The sequence below is a fragment of the Marmota monax genome, unplaced genomic scaffold (assembly GCF_021218885.2).
Source record: "Marmota monax isolate L192 unplaced genomic scaffold, Marmota_monax_Labrador192_F-V1.1 WCK01_AAM20220418_F8-fsc00420, whole genome shotgun sequence".
NCBI lineage: Eukaryota > Metazoa > Chordata > Mammalia > Rodentia > Sciuridae > Marmota > Marmota monax.
Genome location: NW_026694467.1, coordinates 57,383 through 76,791, shown reverse-complemented (window position 1 = coordinate 76,791; position 19,409 = coordinate 57,383). Strand labels below are relative to the sequence as shown.

Sequence of the window (19,409 nt, the reverse complement as noted above, 5' to 3'; positions counted from 1 at the left end):
AGTCAGGAGGATACTCACAACTTAAACAGACCAATAACAATAGATGAAATAGAAGAAGCAATCAAAAGACTTCCAACCAAGAAAAGCCCAGGACCGGATGGGTATACAGCGGAGTTTTACAAAACCTTTAAGGAAGAATTAATACCAATACTTATCAAGTTATTTCAGGAAATAGAAAAAGAAGGAGCTCTGCCAAATTCATTCTATGAGGCCAACATCACCCTGATTCTGAAACCAGACAAAGACACATCAAAGAAAGAAAACTACAGACCAATATCTCTGATGAACATAGATGCAAAAATCCTCAATAAAATTCTGGCGAATCGGATACAAAGGCACATCAAAAAAATTGTACACCATAATCAAGTAGGATTCATCCCTGGGATGCAAGGATGGTTCAATATACGGAAATCGATAAATGTTATTCACCACATAAATAGACTTAAAAATAAGAACCATATGATCATCTCAATAGACGCAGAAAAAGCATTCGACAAAGTACAGCATCCCTTTATGTTCAAAACATTAGAAAACACTAGGGATAACAGGAACTTACCTCGACATTGTAAAAGCTATCTATGCTAAGCCTCAGGCTAGCATCATTCTGAATGGAGAAAAATTGAAGGCATTCCCCCTAAAATCTGGAACAAGACAGGGATGCCCTCTATCACCACTTCTATTCAATATAGTTCTCGAAACACTGGCCAGAGCAATTAGACAGACGAAAGAAATTAAAGGCATAAAAATAGGAAAGGAAGAACTTAAATTATCACTATTTGCAGATGACATGATTCTATACCTAGAAGACCCAAAAGGGTCTACAAAAAAACTACTAGAACTAATAAATGAATTCAGCAAAGTGGCAGGATATAAAATCAACACGCATAAATCAAAGGCATTTCTGTATATCAGTGACAAAACTTCTGAAACGGAAATGAGGAAAAACACTCCATTCACAATATCCTCAAAAAAAATAAAATACTTGGGAATCAACCTAACAAAAGAGGTGAAAGATTTATATAATGAAAACTACAAAACCCTAAAAAGAGAAGTAGAAGAAGATCTTAGAAGATGGAAAAATATACCCTGTTCATGGATAGGCAGAACTAACATCATCAAAATGGCGATATTACCAAAAGTTCTCTATAGGTTTAATGCAATGCCAATCAAAATCCCAATGGCATTTCTTGTAGAAATGGATAAAGCAATCATGAAATTCATATGGAAAAATAAAAGACCCAGAATAGCAAAAGCAATTCTAAGCAGGAAGTGTGAATCAGGCGGTATAGCGATGCCAGACTTAATTACTTGTTACTATTACAGAGCAATAGTAACAAAAACAGCATGGTACTGGTACCAAAACAGGAGGGTGGACCAATGGTACAGAATAGAGGACACAGAGACTAATCCACAAAACTACAACTATCTTATATTTGATAAAGGAGCTAAAAGCATGCAATGGAGGGAGGGTAGCATCTTCAACAAATGGTGCTGGGAAAACTGGAAATCCATATGCAACAAAATGAAACTGAATTCCCTCCTCTCACCATGCACAAAAGTTAACTCAAAGTGGATGAAGGAGCTAGATATCAAATCAGAGACTCTGCATCTGATAGAAGAAAAAGTTGGCTCCGATCTACATATTGTAGGGTCGGGCTCCAAATTCCTTAATAGGACACCCATAGCACAAAAGTTGATAACAAAAATCAACAAATGGGACTTACTTAAACTGAAAAGTTTTCTCTCAGCAAGAGAAACAATAAAAGAGGTAAATAGGGATCCTACATCATGGGAACAAATTTTTACTCCTCACACTTCAGATAGAGCCCTAATATCCAGAGTATACAAAGAACTCAAATAATTAAACAATAAGAAAACAAATAACCCAATCATCAAATGGGCCAAAGACCTGAACAGACACTTCTCAGAGGAGGACATACAATCAATCAACAAGTACATGAAAAAATGCTCACCATCTCTAGCAGTCAGAGAAATGCAAATCAAAACCACCCTAAGATACCATCTCACTCCAGTAAGATTGGCAGCCATTATGAAGTCAAACAACAACAAGTGCTGGAGAGGATGTGGGGAAAAGGGTACTCTTGTACATTGCTGGTGGGACTGCAAACTGGTGCGGCCAATCTGGAAAACAGTATGGAGACTCCTGGGAAAGCTGGGAATGGAACCACCATTTGACCCAGCTATTGCCCTTCTTGGACTTTTCCCTGAATACCTTAAAAGAGCGTACTACAGGGATACTGCTACATCGATGTTCATAGCAGCACAATTCACAATTGCTAGACTGTGGAACCAACCCAGATGCCCTTCAATAGATGAATGGATAAAAAAAATGTGGCATTTATACACCATGGAGTATTACGCAGCACTAAAAAATGACAAAATCATAGAATTTGCAGGGAAATGGATGGCACTAGAGCAGATTATGCTTAGTGAAGCTAGCCAATCCCTAAAAAACAAATACCAAATGTCTTCTTTGATATAATGAGAGCAACTAAGAACAGAGCAGGGAGGAAGAGCAGGAAGAAAAGATTAACATTAAACAGATACATGAGGTGGGATGGAAAGGGAGAGAAAAGGGAAATTGCATGGTAATGGAGGGAGACCCTCATTGTTATACAAAATTACATATAAGAGGTTGTGAGGGGAATGGGAAAATAAACAAGGAGAGATATGAATTACAGTGTATGGGGTAGAGAGAGAAGATGGGAGGGGAGGGAGGGGGGATGGTAGAGGATAGGAAAGGTAGCAGAATACAACAGTTACTAATAGGGCATTATGTAAAAATGTGGATGTGTAACCGATGTGATTCTGCAATCTGTATTTGGGGTAAAATTGGGAGTTCATAACCAACTTGAATCTAATGTATGAAATATGATATGTCAAGAGCTTTATAATGTTTTGAACAACCAATAAAAAAAATTAAAAAAAAAAGATACCATCTCACTCCAGTAAGATTGGCAGCCATTAGGAAGTCAAACAACAACAAGTGCTGGCGAGGATGTGGGGAAAAGGGTACACTTGTACATTGCTGGTGGGACTGCAGATTGGTGCAGCCAATTTGGAAAGCAGTATGGAGATTTCTTGGAAAGCTGGGAATGGAGCCACCATTTGACCCAGCTATTCCCCTTCTTGGTCTATTCCCTAAAGACCTAAAAAGAGCATGCTACAGGGACACTGCTACATCGATGTTCATAGCAGCACAGTTCACAATAGCAAGACTGTGGAACCGACCTAGATGCCCTTCAATAGACGAATGGATAAAAAAAATGTGGCATTTATACACAATGGAGTATTACTCTGCATTAAAAAATGACAAAATCATAGAATTTACAGGGAAATGGATGGCATTAGAGCAGATTATGCTAAGTGAAGCTAGCCAATCCCTAAAAAACAAATGCCAAATGTCTTCTTTGATATAAGGAGAGTAACTAAGAACAGAGTAGGGACGAAGAGCAGGAGAAGAAGATTAACATTTAACAGGGATGAGAGGTGGGAGGGAAAGGGAGAGAGAAGGGAAATTGCATGGTAATGGAAGGAGACCCTCAGGGTTATACAGTGGAGGGGGTAGAGAGAGAGGAGGGGAGGGGAGGGGAGAGGTGGGGAGGGGGGAGGGTGGAGGATGGGAAAGGCAGCGGAGCACAACAGACACTAGTATGGCAATATGTAAATCAATGGATGTGTAACTGATGTGATTCTGCAATCTGTGTATGGGGTGAAGGTGGGAGTTCATAACCCACTTGAATCAAAGTGTGGAATATGATATGTCAAGAAATTTGTAATGTTTTGAACAACGCACAATAAAAAATTAAAAATAAAAAAAAAAGATGCTGAACATTGTTAGTTTTTAGGGAAATGCAAATCAAAGCCACAATGAAATACTGCTTCACAACTGTTAGAATGACTATGATCAAAAAAGATTATATATAAATTTTGGAAGAGAGCTGGAGAAATTGGAACCCTCATATGTTTATGGTAGGATTGTAACACGGTACAGCCACTTTAGAAAACAGTTTGGTGGTTTCTCAAAATGTTAAACATAGAGGTACCATGTAACTAATTCCACTCCTACGTATTTACCAAAAAGTATTGAAACCTATGTTCACAAAAATTTTGTATTAATGTTCATAGCAGCCTAACATAGGAAAAAACTGAAATGTTCACAGCTAATAAATAGAGAAACAAAATATGATGTATCCATACAGTGACATATTATTTAGCACTTATATATTATTTAGCAGTAAAAAGAAATGAAACACTGATACACTGCAACATAGATGGAATCTCAAAAACATTTTGGTAAGTAAAATAAGCTATTCACCAAAAACCCTTCATGGTACATGATGTCATTTATATGAAATATCCAGAATATCCTTTTAAAAAGATGGATTCCTGGTTACCAGGCATTGTGGGGAGGGAGAGATAACAGTACTAAGAGATACTGTAGGTATTGGTTGTACTGGGGTGATGAAAATATTCTAAGATTAGATAGAGTTGATAATTGCATTAACTGTTAATTAGAATTTTTAAAGATTCCTTCATATTTACATATTAATAGTTTATTTTAACTGATGGTAGTAGTCTGTCATATAGATGTACCACTTTATTCATCAACTCTTGAAAGACATCTGGATTTCTTTGAGGTTTTTTTAAATGATTATAAACAAAACAGTTATAAACATCCAAGTATGGCTTTTGTGTGAATAAGAGTTATCAATTCATGTGAGTAAATAACTATTAATTAGAATTTTTATATTTTATTGTAAATATGTGTTTAGCTTTATGTGAAACTGCTAGTTTTCTTTGCACCAGCAAAGTACAAGAATCTATTTCTCTTCATTCTCACCAGCACTTATTATTGGGAGGGAGCTTTTTTGCTTTGTTTTTTGTTTACTTGTTTATTTTAATTTTAGTCATTCTAATAGATATGTAGTAGCATCTCATACTGTTCATAGTTTGCATTTTTCTAGTGAACATCTTTTCATATTCTATTTACCATATACCTAGTTCTTTGATGAAATGTCTGTGCAGATCTTTTGCCCATTTTAACCCATTTTGTCCCATTATCCCAGATATAGACCACTTATAAAAACTTAAATTGAGAAACAAATATACTACTTAGTAACTTTGAAATAATTGTTTTAGAGCTCTATTCAAATAGATGAATGATAAGAACATTTTTCAAAAAGCATTTCCATATGTGTGTGTGTGTGTGTGTGTGTGTGTGTGTGTGTATGAAAAAATGAAGGATATATAAGCTCTAGATTTTGAGTTCCAACCTATTATAATGCATCTGTGTCAATTTTGTTAAATATTTACAGAGTTGAAAACTTGGGACTTAATGGGCTAAATGGATTGTTTGCTTTATTATAATTGAATCTTAAGAGTTATTAAAGTATCCTGGGTATGATTCTTTTTTTCAAATATATACTGAAATTATTTTCTACCAGTCAATGACTTTTAATCCTTGCACAGTAACTTTTACAAAGCAAAAAGATTTTAATTTGGATAAAATCCACTTTATAATTTTTTTCTTTTGCAGATCAAGCTTTTAGTATATTATCCAAACACTTTTTGTGAAATCTAAGACAACATGTAGGCTTTCTTTGTGTTTTCTTCCAGAAGTTTTGCAGTTTAGCTTTCTGTGTTTAGGTAAATGGTTTATTTTTGCATGAAGTATTAGGGAATATGTAAGTTTTACTTTTTTACATATGGATATCCAATTTATTGAGCTCCAATATTTGAAAAGTCTATCCTTTTTCCATTGAATCACCTTTTCACTATTGCCAAAAGTCATCTGACTATATGCTTTAGTCTATTTCTGTATACTATACTGGTTTGTGGTTTTTGTGCTTATATTCATGAGGAACATTGATTTACAGTATTCTTGTAATCTTATTACATTGCTTTAGTATCAGGGTAATGCTGCCTCATAAAATGAGTTGGGAACTATTCCCTCTTGGTTTCTAGAAGATATTGTATAGAATTAGTATTATTAGTAAGAAATGGGGGTGTCCTGCCCTTTTTATACATTTTAGAATGTCTTTGTTCTCAGCCCTCCTTCTTCTCTTATCTTGCCATTCCCTCTCCCTCTCCACATCTGTGTATGTGTCTAAAAGGTGAAGGTGGAGTGATCCAAGGGTGGAATGAAGCTGTACCGGGTAGAGGTAGGAGAAGACCAGCCCAGGAAGCATTAATGAACAACTCCCTGCAGTGAGAAACAATTCCTGGGGCAGATTACCTTAGCAACAGATTGGAAGTGGGGAAGGGAGTTGGAGATGTCAGCATTTGATTTTCTTTCCTTTCCACTCAGACCCTATTTTCCCAGTTGGACCAAATTATTTATTATCTACATTGACTGTCTTTTTGTCCCCCAGCATTGGTGTCTCTGAGAATGTTTGTTTTCCAGCTTCCAGTTATCATTGACTTGAGGAACCCAACTTTGAAGCCTAGACATTGGACAGCTATTGAACAAACCGTTGATGCCTCCCTGGTGGATACTGAAATTCCATTAACCTTGGAGAGGCTCTCCGAATTGCATGTGTTTGATTTTGGCCAAGAAATCCAGGACATATCTGGACAGGCTTCTGGAGAAGCTTCCTTGGAAATAATTCTTAAAAAGGTAATTCTGGAAAATACATATTTATTCTTAAAATCAGATAATTAAAGGTTTTCAGACTCAACATAAATATCACTAATTTTTTATTATCTAAGTGGATTTTTTACCATTGCAGTTTGTACCCTCTTATTATCAGCATCCCTTTATTCTCTTCTTACATTTATTATGTATTATTAATTATCATTATTATTAATATTATCTCTGTAAGTTCCCTCTTTCTGTCTCACCTGTCTCCCAACAGAAACTTGATGGCAATAAGATTTGAAATGTGCATTCTTTTATAGGAAACCCATATACCAAGGAACATCTGTTAGATGTTTAGAGAAAAATACATTATTTGCCAAACTACCAAAGAAAACTGTGTTAAATATTTCAAACAGCTTTACTACTTACAACACTATCTCCTTGCCTTAAATGCATGCAAATCTTCCAGTTGCCTACATAAAAGAATATTTTTAATTTAAAGCATAAGATGAAAGGCAATGCATATTGAATTACCATGAGTTATTTTTATGTGTCAACATTAATCAAATAAAAGTAAGCAAATCAATGTCATCACCTTACCAAGAAGACATGTTTAAGAATTTTAGGGGCAGTAAGAGGAAAAATAGGATAATTATAGAGTTTTTTCTTATTCTTATTTCACATCCACTGATTGAGTACCTAAACATAAATGAATTTAGATTTTCCAAAATCTTGTGTTATTTCTAAGGTGGAAGACTCTTGGAAAACAACTGAATTTGTTGTTCTGCCTCATCGTGACACTAAAGATGTATTTATCCTGGGAGGCACAGATGACATACAGGTGGGTAACTGGGTTGTTAAAATTTATGGTAAAGATCCTGATCATACTTCCAAAATTTTTTATGATATACTGAGATGAGTTGATGAAACATAAGTGAAGGAAAAATCAAATTTGGAAACAAGATATGAATATGAATAATTGACTTGAATACTTATACATGAAATATTTATCTAGGAAATGAAAGTGACATATATATTTAAGAGTTACAGTACTTGTAGTTGATAGCACCATAAAAACAAAGAGATCAGTTATGGCTGAAGTGATCATAGAATTCTTCATACATCAGCCAAGAAAAGCCAGACCTCAACAGTGGCAGCTGAGAAATACCAAAGAGAATAAAAGGTATTTCGAAGTGTTTCAATGAAGCAAATAAACATTAATGAGCACAATAAGAGTTCACCTTAATTTGCTGATATAAGGAGTAGGTGGTCATGCTGTATCAATCACAAAATAAGATAAATCTAACCCATGGTTGAAATATGTTTAGTCACTTGAAATATAAAGGCACATTTGTTTGGCAAAGGAATTTGGGTCATATAGCCCAAATTAAAAGGCTAAGCCCTAGTTTAAGGAGGTATCCAGGCCAAAATTGGAAATACAATGACTTTTTCCAGGTGTAGGTTGGAAGAGCAAGACTAGACATTACTTTGGGCAATAGATGGAAGAGCAAATTCAAAATAAAGGGCATTCGGTATGTGGCCAAGTAATGCCAACTGATGGGGTTTCTGCTTCCAGAAGTTTATGATTAAAACAAACAATTAAATCTTCCAGATTAATAGACACATCTTTTTAAGTCCACATGTTCTGTGAGAATATTGTTGTGTAAAGGGGAACAGTAGGGAGGAAGGTAACAGGAAAACTACCTAGACCTTCAGAACTTGATATGAATTTTAATTTCATCTTACTTGAGATAGTTGAAGTAAAATGTTAACTATTTAACAGAAGAAAGCTGATTTTACAAATATAATGTATGATGAGCAATGAAGGTATGCTTGTGTGACTAAATTATATAAAGAAGGTGCCATTTACTGAGCAGTAAGCAGGGAAAAAAAGTGTTGAACCCAATAAAATGCCATTAATAATTATAGGAACTGCAGAGATTTGGTAGTCAAAAGTCCCTGCATGATAGAGTTGTTGCCAGAGTGAAGGGAATAAGCAGAGAAAATAGATGGGTAGAAAGTAGTTAAAGCTACAACTGTTTGTTCCCAAAGTTGGCCTTTAAATGGACTCTTGGGATTGAACATCTGAAATATCACTGAAAGCACAAATGCATGGTATTGCATGTATTTTCTCCACTTTTTCTTAAAGGTCCTTCTTGATGACAGCACTATCAATATTGCAACCATTGCCTCATCACGTTATGTAGGTCCCCTTAAGGCACGAGTGGATGATTGGCAAAAACAACTTGCTTTGTTTAATCAAACATTGGTAAGTAAGAGAGTAATTTCAATACAGAGCGTCCAAGAACTGGAGAGCCATAAGGCCCTTAGAAATGTTTGTTTCACTATTTAAATACTATATAATTTAGAAATGTATGATTTAATTTTTGATATTATTATATCTGGAATGTAAGGAAAATACACATGTATTGAGCTCTTTACATAATTATGCAGCTTGTATTGTTATTTTTCCATGAAACGAAATATCACAAACTTAAGCAAGGTACATTTATTGATAGTGTAAAACAATATATATTTATTATCTAAGTTTCTATGGTCCAAGAGTTCAGACATGGTTGTACTGGGCCTGTTCAGGGTCTCACAAGGCTGTTATAAAAAATGCGAGCCAGACAGGATTCTCACCAAAGGTTCACCTGGGGAAGGATCCACTTCCAGGCTCCCTTACTTCAAGAAATTATTTCCTTGCAACTCTGGAAATAAAGGCTTCAATATCTTACTGGATCTCATAAGGAGGTCATCCTCAGCTCCTAGATGTTACTCAGTTTTTCTTTGGGTAGATTTCTGCAACATGGCCACTTACTTCATCAATCTAGCAAGGAAAAGAAAATCTCCTGGCAAGATAGCTGCTTCAGTGTTATTAAACACAAATGTAATCATGCACATCCTGTTGCCTTTGCCACATTCTGTATGGGTAGAAGCAAGTCATAGGTGTACCACACTCAAGAGGGGAGGATCCCACAAGGGCCTGAGTGCCATATCCTGGTCCACCTTAAGCATCTTGGAACAACAACCTTATGTTTTCTGGAAGAATATTTATTGTTGCTTGAAGCCCCTTGGAATGCTTCCTTGTGGCACACTCCTCTTTTTTATTGTACCTCAACTTATCCCCAAACAAGACAAGAACTCATTCATACCAATCTCACTTTCTTCCTATCTACTTTCTTCTCTTTTACACATCAGATGTTTAGCTTGATTTAATTATGTTTAAGTTTTCTACATATTCTAATATGAAAAGTTTTATGTGAAATAATAAGATCAGTAATTGGAAAAATGTAACTTATTCCAGGATAGATAGATAGATAGATTTTTTTTGCAGTGCTAGAAATCAAACTCAGAGCCTCACACATACTAGTCAAGCACTCTAATACTGAGCTACTCCCCTAGCCTTCTCACCTTTATTTCAAAGGAAACTTTTCAGAAAACCATCCTCTTCAATGAATACTACATAGCTGACCCAGGTCCAGCCTCTGCACTGATGATGAGCCTTATGAAGGGACTACAGACCAAAGTCAAAGGGCATATTTTCACAGAGGGTTCTTAAAAGAAGCCTGTACTGAATAGTGGGGACCCTCAGAGAATTCATTGTCTGGAAAGTATGAGACCATAGAAAAACCAGGTTGAAACACATATAGGTGTAACTCCCATCTCTAGAGTGAGAAGTAAGAAACTCTCTAATAGATGTTGGGCCCACACTTGCAATGGCAGGAGACCTTAAGGAAAGGTAAAGTCTATAGACTTTGATTTCTGACCCTGCATTTCTGGTTTCTTTTATTTTTATTTTTTTCCTTTTATTCATTTACTTATATGTGGTGCTGAGAATCAAATCCAATGCCTCACATCAATGCTAGGAAAGTGCTCTACCACTGAACCACAACCCCAGCCCTCATAAGTTCCTTTTTTTATTTATATATAACAGCAGAATGCATTACAATTCTTACTACATATATAGAGCACAATTTTTCATATCTCTGCTTGTATATATACTATATTCACACCAATTTGTGTCTTCATATATGTATTTTGGATAACAATGATTATCATATTCAACCATCATTAATTAACCATGCCCTCTCCCTTCCCCCCCCCACCCCTCTGCCCTATCCAGAGTTCGTCTATTCCTCCCATGCTCACTCTCCCTATCCCACTATGAATCAGCCTCCTTATATCAAAGAAAACATTGGGCATTTGGTTTTTTTGGGATTGGTTAACTTCACTTAGCATTATCTTCTTTAACTCCATCCATTTACCTACAAATGCCATGATTTTATTCTCTTTTATTGCTGAGTAATATTCCATTGTGTATATATGCCACATTTTTTAATCTATTCATCTATTGAAGGGCATCTAGGAGTTCCACAATTTAGCTATTGTGATTTGTGCTGATATAAACATTGATGTGGCTGTGTCCCTGTAGTATGCTGTTTTTAAGACCTTTGGGTATAGACCGAGGAGAGGGACAGCTGGGTCAAGGGGGGTTCCATTCCCAGTTTTCCAAGGAATCTCCATACTGATTTCCATATTGGCTGTACCAATTAGCAGTCCTACCAGCAGTATATGAGTGTACTTTTTTCCCCCATTCTTGCCAACAATTATTGTTGTTTGAATGCATAATAGCTGCCATTCTGACTGGAGTGAGATGAAATGTTAGAGTGGTTTTGATTTGCATTTCTCATGAAATTCAACTAGAAAATAAGAGACTCAGAATAGCTAAAGCAATCCTTATCAGGAAGAGTGAAGCAGGTGGCATCACTATACCAGACCTTAAACTATACTACAGAGCAATAGTAACAAAAACAGCATGGTATTGGCACCAAAACAGACTGGTAGACCAATGGTACAGAATAGAGGACACAGAGACTAACCCACAAAATTACAATTATGTTGTATTAGACAAAGGTGCCAAGAACATGCATTGGAGAAAAGATAGCCTCTTCAACAAATAGTGCTGGGAAAACTGGGAATCCATATGCAACAAAATGAAATTAAACCCCTCTCTCTCACCATGCACAAAAGTTAACTCAAAATGGATCAAGTACTTAGGAATACAACCAGAGACCCTGCGTCTAATAGAAGAAAAAGTAGGCCCTAATCTCCATCATGTGGGATTAGGCCCCAACTTCCTTAATAAGACTCCTGTGGCACAAAAATTGAAACCAAGAATCAATAAATGGGATGGACTCAAACTAAAAAGTTTCTTCTCAGCAAAAGAAACAATCTGTGAGGTGAATAGAGAGGATAACCTACATCTTGGGAGCAAATCTTTATCCCTCACTTATCAGATAGAGCACTAATCACTAGTGTATATAAAGAACTCAAAAAAATAGACACACACACAAAAAAAACCCACAAATAACCCAATCAATCAATGGGCCAAGGACCTGAGGAGACACTTCAGAAAATGATGTATAATCAATCAACACATATTTGAAAAAATGTTCTGGTTTCTTTTATTAACAATAGTTTTCTCTAAAAGGAGATACAATACATGATTTTCTTCATTCTCCTAGACTTTTATACTTTCCACATGTTTTGTTATGAGCAGGTTTTATGATTTTTCCTTTCTTAAAAAAATGCAAAGGGCTGGGGCTCAGTGGTAGAGCACTTGCCTCATACACAAGAGGCCTTGGGTTCGATACCCAGTACCACATAAAAATAAAAAAATAAAAATAAAGATATTGTGTCCATCTACAACTAAAACACAAATTTTTAAAAATGCAAAGAAAAGCTTCATGATTTAGAAAGAAAAAAAAAAACCCAAGCACAATATTGCACACCTATAGTCACACCTACTCAGGAAGCTAAGGAAGCAGGAGGATTACAGACTTGAGGCCAGCCTCAGCAACACAGTGAAACCCTAATCCAAAACAAATTTTTTCATGGTAACCCAGGGTAAATTTGGAATAGTCACTAAACTTTCCACTTTCCCAACCCTTCATGTTAATTAAGTAAGGATCTCATCTCCCCCTAGCTTGTTTCTTCCAGGCATTTAATCATGCGGCAGACTCATTGTAACACTAATCAATGGACAGTGGGGTGAAATCAGGTGGAGGTGAGTCTTGGACCCTTTAAGAAAATTTCATTTCAAAGTACATGGAAGGAACCATGAATCCTCAGGAGAAAAGATATAGTAATTCCCCATTTGATAAGGTTTTTAAAATATTTTTTTAGTTGTAGATGTACACAATATATTTATTTATTTATCTTTATGTGGTGATGAGGATCCAACCCAGTGCCTCACACATGCTAGGCAAGCACTCTACCACTGAGCCACAATCCCAGCCCCACCATGTGGTAGTTTTTAATGTAACTGAATATCTTATATTTGAAAGTTAAATTTTGATAGAGCCCATATTTTTCTCCTAGGAAGAATGGCTTACCTGCCAAAGAAACTGGCTCTACCTAGAAAGTATTTTTAATGCTCCAGATATTCAGAGGCAATTGCCTGCAGAGGCCAAGATGTTCCTTCAAGTGGATAAATCATGGAAAGAAATCATGAGGAAAGTGAACCGGCTGCCTAATGCTCTTCGAGCTTCTACTCAACCTGGTATAAAACAAATATTTAAACACAAGTAAAAAGATTTTGCAATCATCTAAAATGTTTGTCACCTATAAGAATTTAATAGTATATGGTACTTTTAACACTTCATGGAACACTGTACCTTTTATTATTATCATCTCTCAGCTTAATGTGTAATGTTGGAAAATAAGTATTTACTTCTCTTTTTTCTATTTTTATAATTTGAGGATGTTGACACAGGGTATCAATAATGTTTCTACCTCACATTTTTTTAACAATTTTGACTTTTTTTACAGTTTCACAATGTCAACAAGACATATATTTATATTCAGTTGACGTACTGTATCAAAGTTTCCCACAGACATAAGCACAAAAATTTCCACACCTTATTTTTAATTCATTAATTAATACTAGTTAAAAATATTACCACTTACTGCAATTCTAGACTCAAAGTTGAAATGTTTTAATAAATTCTGTTCTCTGGGTATGAAACCAATCTTTCTGGGTGCATATACATGGTAATACTACTCTTTAGACCAAAGTCTCATCAAACCTGCTTATCATATAGCAAATGGCAACACATAGACTATCTTGGTGAATATTCACAGACAACTTCCCTGCCAAGCAAGGGAAGGTTGTTGGATTGTGCTCTCTTTCCAAAAAATCTTATATAAGAAACAAACAGAAAGAAAAACCTATATGGAAAGATAGAACCAAGGATTAGTAATGAAGAAATAGTGTTCTATTGCCCCAGTTTTGTCCTTTAAAGATAGCAGAGGATACAGAGGATAGTAAAAGTAAGAAAGTGACAGAGAATGGGGAGGTTCTTGAGACTGGCTTTATTTGGAAAATGAAGGAGAAGGCAAATACCTGGCTTTTGTTTGTGTTCTCCCAGACTTCTAAAAATCGAAGCCAACTATATTTCAAATATATTTGTTAATATATGGTAAATATTAAAATTAATGTTGTTATTAAAAGTAATGTTAAATTCTTAGCCAATTCCACACTTTTATTAGTCCATTCTTCTATCAAGTAAAGCTAAGTTTTTTAAAATTTGAGTATTATATTTTACTTTCATTTAAAGTCATAGTCTCTATTTTAATACAATTTTGACAATACTATTTTTTTTCAATGAACAGGACTTCTGGAAACTTTTCAAAACAATAATGCATTACTTGACCAAATTCAGAAGTGTCTAGAGGCCTATTTAGAATCCAAAAGAGTTATCTTTCCAAGGTAAGTTTATAAGGCAACCTAAGGCATTTTTTAATAGTTTTCCAGCAGAGAGAGAAGCAAGAAAGATTTGTGACAATGAAAATCCAGCTTGTATTTTGATTGGGAGTGTAAGTCTGAAGAATAAGTTATCAATATTTGGTAAAGATTTAAGTGGATAAGTGCTGGAAGGATTCTTTTTATTCCAAACCAATTTTTATTTAAGTTGTTGTAAAAGCATTACAAGCATTGTTTTTAAATAGCATTATAAAGAAATCAATCAGAGAAATAAAATCAGCAAGGCATACTGGAATTAAGGAAACTCAGATTAGCTATACATGACAATCAAATACTTTTGGATAAATTAAACATAATATAGAAAATGTATTACTAAAGACAAATTTAGAAGAATATTTCATTATTTAGAGCAGGGATCAGTCTTTCTTTTTAAATAAAAGGCCACCGAGTAAATATTTAAAGATTTGCAGGCCATACAGTTTGTTGCAAATACTCAACTCCCCTATTGTAGCCCAAAAGAAGCCATACAAAGTATATCTGCATGTCAGTGTGACAAAAGATCTTTATTGACAACAACAGATGGCAGGCCTGATTTGTCATGTGGGCTATAACTTACCAAACCCTTATTCTGTAAGTTTACATTTTTTAAACCCGTCTTGCTGATAATGACAATGAAACATACACAAAATAGTTTTCTTTGCACAAGTATAGCCTTTATATAGTTGTAAATGGTTAATTGGCAAAATAATATTCTGTGACTTTCAACATAGCACATGCTTCAGGGACCAGCATATGCTTTTGAATCATAATGATTACCCACTATACATTAATAGAACCAAATAAGGTTCCTGAAAACACTCATTCACCTATTGAACAAATAATGTATAGAATAGTAGGTATGTGTGAGTTACTAGGCAAGATGGATTCTAGGGAGAAGAAATAATATATCTTCACCCTAGGAGCTCAAATGCTAGTAATACAGATGTTAATAAATCAGTATCATAACAAAAGCTAGCAATTTTATAATATGTTATGAAAAATATGTCAATTCTAGGTATTTGAACTGCATCATCACTAATATTTATAGAAAATTTATTAAGAGAAATGTGGTTTCCCCATGAATCCAGATCTAGTATAAATAAAGGTCCAGGAAATTAGTGGATTAGAAGAGATGTGCCTAAGTAATTTATCTTCTATATCTGCCTAAGGCTTAGCTTCAATTTCAAGTTATATTTTAAAGATTCTCTTGAATACAGATTTTACTTCTTGTCAAATGATGAACTTCTGGAAATCTTGGCCCAGACACGAAATCCACAGGCTGTTCAGCCTCACTTAAGGAAATGCTTTGACTCCATTTCAAGGCTTGAATTTGCTCTCATGCCTCCTGCTGAAGGAAGAATTCCTAATGTTGACGGAGAGCCAGAAAAGGTTTACACTAATGATATCTTAGCGATGCTGTCACCAGAGGGAGAAAGGGTGAGGTGCTTTTGTTTATAAATCCTCAAAGATAAATTGTTACTCTCCCAGTGCTGGGGTAGATATCTGCACATTCTCATTCTAAGCATGCCAGGTGCTCTACGAGCTCAGTGGTTTCAAGGATAACCAAGAAAAAACCTTTGTTCTGACAGAACTCAAACTCTAATGGAGAAATTATCAAACAATTAAAAATCACACAGAAAATGCTGTAACAGAGACATGTGCTCTGTTCTTAGAAACAAAGTGGAGAAAACAGGAAACATGTCTTACCCAACTCTCCACAAGAGGCAAAATAGTAGATTAGTTTAGAGTGCCAGTTCTTTGCCAGGCCACCTAGATTTAAGACCCCATTTAATCACCTATATAAAGTGAGGATTAGTACCTGATTAGTGGCGTGATAACTTTCAGGTATTACTTTATATAAATTTTACTGGGTACTTAAAGCAATACCCAGTGAGCATTGTGTGTTAGTTACTAGTGGTAGCATCTCCAGTGCATTTCACAGCACCTAGAATATGGTGAACACTAAGAGAATGAATGTATTGGCCAACTGTGAGGAATCAAGCAAGTGCCATGCATGTACACACACACACACACACACACACACATATACAGTAAAAAAAAAGGTGAGAAGTATCTGTTGTATGGTCACAAAAGTGAAAAGCATTATAGACAGAAGAACTATGCAAAGAAATGCCAAGGAATTAGGTTCAGTTGGAGCATAATAGTGTATCTGTAGGAGGAGTGGGACCCCATAAACATTTATTTTTATCCTGAATTGAACTTCTTGCAAAAGATTTTGCTCATGGTGCAGAAGAAGAAAAAGGGGAGGATTAAGGATAGAGTCTTGGGGAAACATGAAATTTAAAGGGAGGTTAGAAGAACAGATGAAGGTGTCCAAAACAAGCAAATATTTAGGTCATTTGAAGTCTAAGAAATAAACATGAGATGTACTAAAGAGTGTCAATTGGACCTTTCAGTTGGGAGGACATGGGTAACTTTAATGAGAACAGGTTTAGAGGAAACGTTGGGAATAAAAATCTGATGATAAGTACAAAAATGGAAATAATTGAAGAAATTCATGTAGCACGTATATATTCCTCTTATAAGGAGTTGGCTCCAAGAGTAAACAGTAAAACAGTGCAGTATTTATATGTTGGAGGAGGATGATGGGATGGCAATAGAAAATTCTAGTATTTGTTTTCAGCTTTCAGTATTTATATAACTTAGGGATCTGTTATAGAAATAAAGAAGATTTGTGTAGCTTACAAGTCCTACCTGAACCATTATATCATTGCTCTGATTACCTTCTAGGTTGGCTTGGGAAAAGGCCTCAAGGCTCGAGGCAATGTGGAGGAATGGCTTGGTAAAGTGGAAGAGGCCATGTTCACATCTCTGCGGCGCCTGAGCAAAGCTGCCATTGCTGATTATCAGGGGAAACCAAGGACACAATGGGTGGTGGCAGGCCACCCTTCTCAAGTAACACAAGCAAACTGGTTAAATTTCCATTTCTGGATTCTTCTTTGGTGAGATACATCAAAATTAATGAGGATGTTTGTTTTTGTTTTCTTTTCTTTGCCCCCATCCCTCAGGTTATCCTGACAATTTCTCAAATTATGTGGTGCCGTGATTTGACTGAATGTCTGGAAACAGAAGACAGCAATCACATAGAGGCCCTAGAAGCTTTTGAAACAGTAAATTTCGAGGTGAGATTTTTAACAGAGTGACATGGAATATGTTCACATGAGGTACAGTTTCAGTGGTTTTTATTTGAATGGTTTGTATACATTTGTTTTATTTTTCAGCAATTCTAATGCTCTGACACAACTTTTCAAAGCTTTGAGATTCTTACTAAAATCGTGCATGTTCCACTATTCTTAGGGACATTACCTTTATGTTTGTTTAGTATTCATATGAGTACTTAAAAAATAGAAGAAAAACAGTTCAAGAGGAAAACATCAGTTCTCATGATTTGCAGCTTTTAAGGAATAACTGTGCTTAGAAGGTCTATCTTCTTTAAAACTTTTTTTAAGTACACAATACAATATTGTTAACAATAGCATAATGCTGTATAACGGATCCCTAGAACCTAGTCATCTTGCGTAACTGAAACTTTATAAAGCAACTTCCTATTTGTCCATTTCCCCATCCCTTGGCAACCACAATTGTACTCTGTTTCTATGGGTCTGCCTATTTAAGATACCTTATATAAGTGGAATCATTCATTATTTTTCTCTCTGTGACTGGCTCATCTCACTTAGCTTAATGTCTAAAAGACATTAAGACATTCATCCAAATTATTGCATATGATTTCCTTCTTTTTAAGGCTGAATGATATTCTGTTGTATATTTATGCCACATTTCCTTTATCTATTCATCAGTTACTGGACTTTTAGATTGTTTCTACATCTCGGCTATTGTGAACATTGATGCTATTAACATAGAACTAAGATACCTCCTCAAGATCCTGATTTCAGTTCTTTTTTATATGTGTCCAGAAGCGGGATTGCTGAGTCATATAGCAATTCTATGTTAAATTTCTTTGGAAAACTTCTATGTTATTTTCCACAGTGGCTGCATCATTCCTATGTTCTCTTATCTACACATTCTTGCCAACACTTGTTGTCCTTTTATTTTATTTTTATTTTTTAAATATCTATTTATTTATTTATTTATTAGTTGTTGGTGGACACAACATCCTTATTTTATTTTTATGTGGTGCTGAGGATAGAACCCAGTGCCCCGTGCATGCCAGGCGAGCACACTACCGCTTGAGCCACATCCCCAGCCCCTCCTTTTATTTTTGATAGTAGTCATCCTACCAGTTTTGAAGTAATATTACACGTTGCTTTTGATTGTCATTTTCCTGAGGATTAGTGATGATATTGAGCTTCTTAAAAAATTTGTTCTAATTAGCTATACATGATAGTAGACTGCATTTTGATACATCATACATAGATGCAGAATAACTTCTCATTCTTCTGATTGTATATGATGTAGAGATATACTGGTCACATAATCATGTATGCACATAGCACACTTATACATTGCTGGTGGGATTGTAAATTAGTGCAGCCAATCTGGAAAGCAGTATGGAGATTCCTTAGTAATTTGGAATGGAACCACCATTTGACCCACTTGTCCCACTCCTCCATCTATACCCAAAGGACTTAAAAACAGCATACTACAGTGACACAGCCATATCAATGTTTATAGCAGCACAACTCACAATAGCTAAACTGTGGAACCAACCTAGATGCCCTTCAATAGATGAATGGATAAAGAAACCATGCACATATACACAATTGAATATTACTCAGAATTAAAAGAGAATAAAATTATGGCATTTGCAGGTAAATGGATGGAGTTGGAGAATATCATGCCAATCCCCCAAACCAGGGGCCAAATGTTTTCTCTGATAAGTGGATGCTAATCCATAATGTTGGGGGGGGAGGGTACATGGAATTAGTGGAGGAACTTTGGATGGGGCCAAGGGGAAGGGAGGGAGGAGGCATGGGTGTAGGAAAGATGGTGTAATGAGACTGACATCATTACCCTAGGTAC

The 19,409-nt window shown here is 35.6% G+C and overlaps 1 protein-coding gene across 9 annotated transcripts in view; it reads left to right on the top strand.

The window, feature by feature from the left end:
• Positions 1–19,409, top strand: part of LOC124075518 (dynein axonemal heavy chain 6-like) — a 157,005-nt gene that overhangs the window by 81,856 nt on the left and 55,740 nt on the right. For 8 of the 9 annotated variants that reach the window (XR_009224396.1, XM_058571164.1, XM_058571165.1 and 5 more), the window contains 8 exons: positions 6,428–6,640; positions 7,350–7,442; positions 8,751–8,870; positions 12,986–13,166; positions 14,279–14,375; positions 15,626–15,845; positions 17,160–17,324; positions 17,438–17,551. Coding sequence is in view for 8 of the 9 variants with exons in the window: in XM_058571164.1 (XP_058427147.1) it covers positions 6,428–6,640; positions 7,350–7,442; positions 8,751–8,870; positions 12,986–13,166; positions 14,279–14,375; positions 15,626–15,845; positions 17,160–17,324; positions 17,438–17,551 (1,203 nt within the window). In the remaining variant the exon portion in view is untranslated. The remainder of the gene's footprint in view (positions 1–6,427; positions 6,641–7,349; positions 7,443–8,750; positions 8,871–12,985; positions 13,167–14,278; positions 14,376–15,625; positions 15,846–17,159; positions 17,325–17,437; positions 17,552–19,409) is intronic. The other variant, XM_058571159.1, reaches the window with a different exon arrangement.